The sequence below is a fragment of the Stigmatopora argus genome, chromosome 12 (genome assembly GCF_051989625.1).
Source record: "Stigmatopora argus isolate UIUO_Sarg chromosome 12, RoL_Sarg_1.0, whole genome shotgun sequence".
NCBI classification, from domain to species: Eukaryota; Metazoa; Chordata; class Actinopteri; order Syngnathiformes; family Syngnathidae; genus Stigmatopora; species Stigmatopora argus.
Genome location: NC_135398.1, coordinates 1,983,465 through 1,992,539, shown reverse-complemented (window position 1 = coordinate 1,992,539; position 9,075 = coordinate 1,983,465). Strand labels below are relative to the sequence as shown.

The window sequence follows — 9,075 nt, the reverse complement described above, 5'->3', positions numbered from 1 at the left end:
CCTGGGAGCGGTTTTGGACAGAGGGACGGGACCTACCACTTCAGGTACTTAGCGGCTACTCGCAAAAATTAATGATCTCGGTCACGTCCAATTCATTTCGTCTGGGAGAAGACAACTTGGCCAAGAATCCAAAGTTAAGACTATGTTTTGGCAGCCAAAGAGTTCATTGAGACACGCTTGGGTTCAGAAATACGGAGAGAAAAATGTAGCGGCTTAAAGTCACATCATTACGGTAGTTAAACATTTAATTTGATTGGTTTTTTAAACCGTGACATTATTAAGCGATTTAAACGTTGTCATTTTAAATTTTGTATGCAATTTTCATTAAATGTATTAGTTAATGATAATTATTTTTTATTTAATTTTAACTTTTATTTGACTTATTACATTTTATTTAACTTTTACTTTTATTTGACTTATTACATTTTATTTAGTTTTAACTTTTATTTGACTTATTACATTTTATTTAGTTTTAACTTTTATTTGACTTATTATATTTTATTTAACTTTAACTTTTATTTTACTTATTACATTTGATTTAATTTGAACTTCTATTTTACTTATGACATTTGATTTAATTTGAACTTTTATTTTACTTATAACATTTGATTTAATTTGAACTTTTATTTTACTTATGACATTTGATTTAATTTGAACTTTTATTTTACTTATTACATTTGATTTAATTTGAACTTTTATTTTACTTATTACATTTAATTTAATTTTTACTTTTATTTTACTTATTACATTTAATTTTTAATTTTATTTTACTTATTACATTTTATTTAATTTTAGCTCTTATTTGACTTATTACATTTTATTTTATTGTAACTTTTATTTGACTTATTTAATTTTATATAATTTTACCTTTTATTTTACTTTAAATGTTATTTAATATTTTTTTAATTTTTAATTTTCAACATTACCAAGTATTTATGCTAGACGAGTGCTTGTTCTCCCCGGGCTTACGTAGGTTTTCTCCGGGTACTCCGGTTTCCTCCCACAGCCCAAAAACATGCATGCTAAGCTAATTAAACATTACATTTTCCCTAGCAACTGATTGTTTGCCTCTTCTTGCCCTGCGATTGGCTGGCAACTAATTCAGGGTATAGTTAACTGGAAACGGCTTCGGCACCCTCGCGAGGATAAGCAACACAGAAAATGAACAACCCATTGGCTCACTAGCACTACAACAGATATGATTATAAAAACGCCGCTGCGTCAATCATTAAGTTTTACTTCAAAGTCTGTATGAATAGCAAACATACCCACACACACACACACACAGATTTTGTCCTCATATGCCGGATTTCTATCTTTTAAAAAAATGACTAGGATGTTTAAAAATCACTATCCTAAATGATGCTTTTCGGTAGGCATTTTAATTAATTCCTTTATGTATTTGAGTCCAGAGTGGCTAATTGACTCCGAGTCGATGGTATTTGTATCCACCGCTACAAAATGAGGTTTTTTTTTTGCTTTATCGTCGCTATCGAAGCACTTCTCTTAACGGTGATCCTTCAAAGTCGGGGGAAATCTTTAAACGCTCCGCCGCTTAAGACGCCGGGCGAGGCTTAACAACTTTGCTCTCGCTACAAATGTGTTAAAAAAGCGGGGGAGATACATTTAACGCTGCCGTACTCTGCTTGGTTTAAAAAGTACTTCACTTTTCATTGAAGTACTTTTTAATGGCCTAAATCCACTTGCGGGGAAATCAACAGAAACTTGGGCGGTTCTTTAAAACATTTGGTTTCAATTCTAACAAAGTTTGGACGCTGAAATAACAATGTTTAAAACGTTTACTGAACATAAAAGATTAACAAAAACGTGCTGCAATTCTTTTGCGTACCACTAGAGGGACTCATACCACACTAAAAGAATACAGTAATACCTCGTTTATCGCGGTTAACAGGTTCCAAGACTACTCGCGATGTTTTTAAGGTGTCTATTTAATATTATTTAGACGTTTTAAAAATAGTCTTTGTACTATAACTTAACTTTGAAGGTAAATACTGCCCTCTAGTGTCCAGTGAAATACTCTCCGATTGTGACTTACCTTTGTTTGACGTTTGTATTGTTGTTCCTACACTATAAACTTTTCATTTATATTTGTCAAGCAATAGTTTGCATTGAAAATTCAGACAAATTTTGAATTTTTCTGTCGTAAAATATGAATTGAATTTCGCATTTTCTTTTTTAGGATGACCATCCTGCCCCCCGCCGAGAAGCTGAAGATCCTCCTTAGCAAAGTGAAGGAATTCCACCAGAGTTTCACCGAGCGGTACTCTTAAATCTCACCAAGAACTTGTGCCAAAATCCCTACCACCCAGTTTATTTTAATTTTTTTTAAGTGCCTTCACATTAACACTTCTTTCTACGTTCGCGCATGTCGAAACAAGGGCACCCAAAACAAAGTTGGCATTGGAATTGTTGTACAGTGTTCTTGGTCTGTGCCAAGGTTTTTTTTTTTATTCAAAAAGGGAAAGCTAAATGAATGCTGCTTAAAGGAAACAAATGTCAAATATTCATTGCAAATGGCCGTACAAGAGCGGGATTATTATATGGAGCAAGTGGGATTTGCATGACCAAAATAAATGTCATTCCTCCACCTGATTTTGACCTTTTTTTTGGAAAAATGAAAAAGCCAGTTTTCTCCATTGGCCCCTCAAATATAGCCAAATTTTACCCATTGGCCCCTCAAATATAGCCTATTTTTTCCCATTGGCCCCTCAATTGTTGCCAATTTTACCCATTGGCCCTTCAAATATAGCCAATTCTTTCCATTGGCCCCTCAAATGCCACCAATGTTTCCCATTGGCCCTTCAAATATAGCCAAATTTTCCCACTGGCCCCTCAAATGTCACCAATTTTTCCAATTGACCCCTCAAATATAGCCTAATTCTTTCCCATTGGCCCCTCAATTGTTGCCAATTTTACCCATTGGCCCTTCAAATATAGCCAAATTTTTCCCATTGGCCCCTCAATTGTTACCAATTTTACCCATTGGCCCTCCAAATGTAGCCAATTTTTCCCCACTGGCCCCTCAAATATCGCCAATTTTTCCAATTGCCCCCTCAAATGCTACCAATTTTTCCCATTGGCCCTTCAAATATAGCCACTTATTTCCCACTGGCCCCTCAAATGTCGCCAATTTTTCCATAGGCCCCTCAAACGCCAAGTGGTTAGCACTTCAGCCTCGCTGTTCTGGGGTTGAGGGTTTGACCCCAGCTTGTCCCTCACTCTATACAGTTTGCATTTTCTCCGGGCACTCCAATTTCCCCCCACATCCCCAAAACAAGCTAGCTAGGCTAATTCTACACAACATTGCCCCGAGCTAACACAGACCGGTTAATTATCTCCTCGTGCCCTGTGATTGGCCGGCCACTGATTCAGGGTGTCCCCCGCCTGGTACCCATAGTTAGCTGGGATAGGCTCCAGCACCCCTCACCCTAATCTAGTGAGGATAACTGGTGCAAAAAACAAATATATGAAAGTATTTTTGATGTCTTACCAAAGTTGTGTTTGTTGCATTAAGGTGGAACTTTCTTGGGAACAAAGCGTCGCGTCGCGGGGCTCGACGGACTTGAGTCCTGGTTGGGTGACAGCTAATCACTGCGGGCCTTCCTCCGCCATCACTTGGGCCATTGTTGCCATTGATTGCGGCGTCCGCTCCACCTGATGGTCCGCTGAATGTGACTAATTGAAAGAAAGGCAATAATCCAATCATTTTCTCGGAATAGCTTTCGAGTGCTTTATGCTTTTATGAAGCCTTGAAATCTTTACTTACGTGTCAAGTACGCATAGCTTTCAATCATAACCACCGGTTATTCGACACAAACAATGGAACGGGTAAACAATTTCTCATTTTTGCGGCCTTGGAAAAGAGAAAAATTGATAAATATCATTTTCAACATCATTATTTTTAATCCATCATCTCCTTCCTTCTAAACATTAACTAGCATTTTTAATAGCACCTTTGATTCCATTTTCTATTTTTCATTCAACTAAGAAAAAAAAAATCTACTGCATTTTCCGCACTATAAGACGCACCTTGGTCTTTAAAAAAAGCCTTACTTTACATGGTCTTTTTTTATTTAAAAAAAGCCTTACTATACATGGTCTTTTTTTAATAAAAAAAAAGCCTTACTATACATGGTCTTTTTTTATTTTTTTAAAAAGCCTTACTATACATGGTCATTTAAAAAAAAGCCTTACTGGTCGTTTTTTTATTAAAAAGCCCACTATACATTTTTAAGGAAAAAAGCCTGGTCATTTTTTTTTTTAAACTTACTAAACATGGTCATTAAAAAAGCCTTACTGTACATGGTCAAAAAAAATCCTCATTTAAGTGAATAGAAAAGGAAATCAGAAAAAAATATGTAAAATTATTACCATATTTTTTTTGTTAGTACCACACCAATACCAAAACCCAGAACAACCGTCTAAAAAGATTTTCAGATAACTTCAACCTAAAAAAAAACCAACATAACAGTCTATCAGACAAAACAAACAAAACATAATTCTACATTCATAGTCGCGAACCCGGCCCAACTCCGTAAAAAATTACGACTTATACTCCGTAAAACACGGCCGACTACTACATTCCAGAATAACCCAAAACGGCAAGTTGAAAGAGCATCTACAGACTAAACCAAAAGTTCTTTTTATGCAGATATCACAACTTCCGCCATCTTAATGAATCCATCATCTTCATTATTGCGTGGGATGCATTTTGCCGAGACGGATGGTACTGCAGTGTGTGTATTCGTGTGTATTTGTGTGTGTGTATTGATGGACTGTACCGGGGGGGTCTGAATCATGTAGTTGGAAGGGTTTTTTTGGACTTGTCTTGTTCTTCCTCCTCCACAGTGGCTGTCAGCTTCAATTAAAGTTGACAAAGGGCTTCCAGAATCCTAATTGCGGCCCGTCTTGCTTCTTCCCCGACCCGAAGGTCCTCGGAGCGTTCGGTCCAGCGGCGATGCGTCCCCGGGTGGGGACCCCCCCGTACTCCCTTCCCCCCACGTCTCCGATTTAAGTGGGGTGGCTCACCCGCTGACACTAAAGGTCATCATTAGCCGGCCTGCCAATGTAAGGGGGACACGCGGGGAGAGAGCGCTGTCAAGTGGCTGTCTCCGTTATGACAACGACCACTCGTTTTTTTTGGTCTGGCGACAGACAATTCCAGATTGGGTGACCTTCGATTGGCGGATTGCGGGAGGAATTCGCTCTAGCCGGTCGCCTATTTTTTTAGGTGTTAAGTAAGTCGACATTTTTGGATATACTTTTGTCTTTCAGATTTGGTGTGGACAGGGGTGGATTTGAGGGATTTGGATTAGAGGACAACTTTTTTACGAAAAAAAGCCTCACTATAATGGACGTTTTTTTAAGAAAAAAAAAGCCTTACTATACTATGTAGTTTTTTAGGAAAAAAAGCCTTACTATACTATGTCGTTTTTTTAAAAGAAAAAAGCCTTACTATACATGGTCATTTTTTAAGAAAAAAAGCCTTACTTTACTATGTCGTTTTGTTAAGAAAAAAAGCCTTACTATACTATGTCGTATTTTTACGAAAAAAAGCCTTACTATACTATGTCGTATTTTATGAAAAAAAAGCCTTACTATACTATGTCGATTTTTATGAAAAAAAGCCTTACTATACTATGTCGTTTTTTAAGAAAAAAGCCTTACTATACTATGTCGATTTTTTACGGAAAAAGCCTTACTATACTATGTTGTTTTTTTACGGAAAAAGCCTTACAATACTATGTCGTTTTTTAAAGAAAAACGCCTTACTATACTATGTCGTTTTTTAAGAAAAAAAACCTTAGACTTTGGCATGAGGTCAGCTGGGAAGGACTCCAGCACCCCCACAACCCTGACTGGGATAAGCGGTGTTGAATATGAATGGGTGAGACCTATGATAAAAGGTTGTTTTTTTGAACAAATTGTTTTTTAAGGAAAAAGTCTTACTATACTTGATCTTTTTTTCTCCAAGAAAAAAAGATAGTGTACATGGTCACTTTTTGAACAAATAAAAGTCTTACTATACTTGGTCTTTTTTTTTTTTTTTTTAATAAAAATTGCCTTACTATACTTGGTCTTTTTTAACGCGAAAAATGACTTCCTATACATGGTCTTTTTTTCAATAAAGAATGCCTTATACTTGGTCTTTTTTTAAATAAATAAAAGCCTTACTATACTTGGTCTTTTTTTCAATAAAAATGCTTTACTGTACTTGGTCTTTTTTTTCAATTCCAAAACCTTTATTATACTTGAGTCTTTTATTTCAATTTTAAAAAGCCTTATTATACTAGGTCTTTTTTTCCAAGAAAAAAAATGCCTTACTATACTTGGTTGTTTTTTTTTTCAAGAAAAATAGCCTTATTACATTTGGTTGTTTTTTTCCAAGAAAAAGGCCTTGCTATACCTGGTATTCTTTTATTTATTTTTTATTAATAAAAACTGCCTTAGGATACTTGGTCTTTTTCCAAGAAAAAAAGCCTTACTATACATGATCCATTTTTGAGCAAAAAATAAAAGCCTTACTATACATGGTCTACTTTTTTTTATTTTTTTTTCACGGAAAATAGCCTTGGTCTTTTATTTTTAAAGCTATATGGTAATTTTATCATATAAAAAAATCCCCTTAATATACAAACAAAGTCTTAGCCAGCAGCCGTCCAATGAGATACTGGAGTGCGGCTTTTATTTTGAAAGGCTCCGTCGGGGGGCTAGCCTGCGGCCAATTTAAGGGGAGAAGGGCAGGGATGAAAAAGAAGGCAAATGTTGTCGAGATGCTCCGAAGATTGGGTGATAAATCTTGTTCTGATCAGGTTTCTGTGGTGCCCTCAACCCTCACTCTCCTTCCAGGGGTAATTAATCAATCCCAGACTGCGGCCATTGATCGGCCCCTTCCCCCCGCCCTCAGTATGTTTACACTCCTCGATTGTGTTTGCCACTAAGCCCCCCGACGCCGCTCAATCTCAGCCGCGCCGGATTGCGACACGGCACCCTCGGACGCTGTCAAACCAAACAAAGCATCGATTGACATCTCCATGAAAATCAATCGACTTATTCTGTCTCTTTCATCTTCTGGCTTTTATCGTAATATTTTGCGGCCAAAGCTGAATTTTTTTCCCCCCGTCTGGTCAGCGAGCCCTGCCCCCGCAGGCCGAGACGACCTTTGACCTAGCCTCATTCACAACATAAACATTGACAGGGAGGCCGTTGTGTACTTTGTGCATTAAATGAAGAGGGCCTTGACATTGGAAGGAATGAGATTCCTGACATATTTCCATCAGAAAAAAAGCCTTACTATAAATGATCATTTAAAAAAAAGCCTTACTATACATGGTCTTTTTTAAAGAAAAAAGCCTTACTATACTATTTTGTTTTTTAAGAAAAAAGCCTTACTAAACTATTTCGTTTTTTAAAGAAAAAAGCCTTACTATACTATGTAGTTTTTTAAATAAAAAATCCTTACTATACTGTGTCGTTTTTTAAAGGAAAAAGCCTGACTATACTATGTAGTTTTTTAACAAAAAAGCCTTACTATACTATGTCGTTTTTTAAGAAAAAAAGCCGTACTATACTATGTCGTTTTTTTACGAAAAAAGCCTTACTGTACCATGTCGTTTTTTTTAAAAAGAAAAATGCCTTACTATACTATGTCGTTTTTTCCAGAAAAAAATCCTTACTATACTATGTCATTTTTTAAAGAAAAAAAGCCTTACTATACTATGTCATTTTTTAAGAAATAAAAGCCTTACTATACTATGTCGTTTTTTTTAGAAAAAAAGCCTTACTATACATGGTCGTTTTTTAAGAAAAAAGCCTTTCTATACTATGTCGTTTTTTAAGAAAAAAGCCTTACATGGTCATTTAAAAAAAAAAAACCTTACTATACATGGTCGTTTTTTTAAGAAGATAAGCCTTACTATACGATGTCGCTTTTTTAAAAAGAAAACAGCCTTATTATACTATGTCGTTTTTACGAGAGAAAAAAGCCTTACTATACTATGTTGTTTTTTACGAAAAAAAGACTTACTATACTATGTCGTTTTTTTACGAAAAAAAGCCTTACTATACTATGTCGTTTTTTTCCGAGAGAAAAAAGCCTTACTATACTATGTCGTTTTTTACGAAAAAAAAGCCTTACTATACTGTCGTTTTTTACGAAAAAAAAGCCTTACTATACTATGTCGTTTTTTACGAAAAAAGCCTTACTATACTATGTCATTTTTTAAGAAAAAAAGCCTTACTATACTATGTCGTTTTTTTAAAAGAAAAAAAGCCTTTACAGAATACTAATATATGTCCTTTTTTTTTACAAAAAAGCCTTTACAGAATACTAATATATGTCCTTTTTTACAAAAAAAAGCCTTACTATACTATGTCGTTTTTTTACGAAAAAAAAGCCTTACTATACTATGTCGCTTTTTAATTAAAAAAAGCCTTATTATACATACACGAGCCCTTGTCAAATTTGAGCTAATTATGAGAAGAATGACCATTTTTGTTGCCAGCTTTAAGGTAATCGTACTCGACGTGACACTTCAAAACGGACAAAAATGGGACTCATAAGCCTCGCTCGCGCGCCCCTTACCGAAGGCTCCCCGATCGCAGCGAGCACGTCCCATGATTCACCTTCTCTCGGCGGATGATGCGCGCGATTCGCCGAAAGCAAATAACCTGATCTTTTAATTGGGTTAGTAACTGGAAGCACTTTCTGGAGCCATTCTAAAAAAAGAAAGACAGTCCACGGAAAGGAAAGGATACGACATCCTTTTTGCGCCGGAACACGAACGATTTGCAAAATTTCGATAACTTAACAATTTCAACCTCTGCGCATAAATTAGTGTATGCACTTAAATATTATTTCTAATCCTTCATTCATTTTCTGTACCACATATCCTCACAAAGTTCGCGGGGGTGCGGGAGTCCAGCCCAGCTGAGCAGGCGGGACACACCCCGAATCGGTGGCCAGCCAATCGCAAGCCACGAGACAGACAACCAATCAAATATTTAGAGTGTACAACCAGCTAGCCTAGCATGCATGTTTTTGGGATGTGGGAG

At 36.2% G+C, this 9,075-nt stretch overlaps 1 protein-coding gene across 2 annotated transcripts in view; it reads left to right on the top strand.

The window, feature by feature from the left end:
• The window catches only part of LOC144085282 (alanine aminotransferase 2-like), a 21,378-nt gene extending 18,765 nt beyond the window's left edge, over nt 1–2,613 (top strand). For both annotated transcript variants that reach the window (XM_077614369.1, XM_077614368.1), the window contains 2 exons: nt 1–44; nt 2,201–2,613. The exon at nt 1–44 is cut by the window's left edge and continues 69 nt beyond it. In XM_077614369.1, the coding sequence (XP_077470495.1) occupies nt 1–44; nt 2,201–2,291 (135 nt within the window). In that variant the 3' untranslated portion in view covers nt 2,292–2,613. The remainder of the gene's footprint in view (nt 45–2,200) is intronic.
• Nucleotides 2,614–9,075: the final 6,462 nt, after the last annotated feature.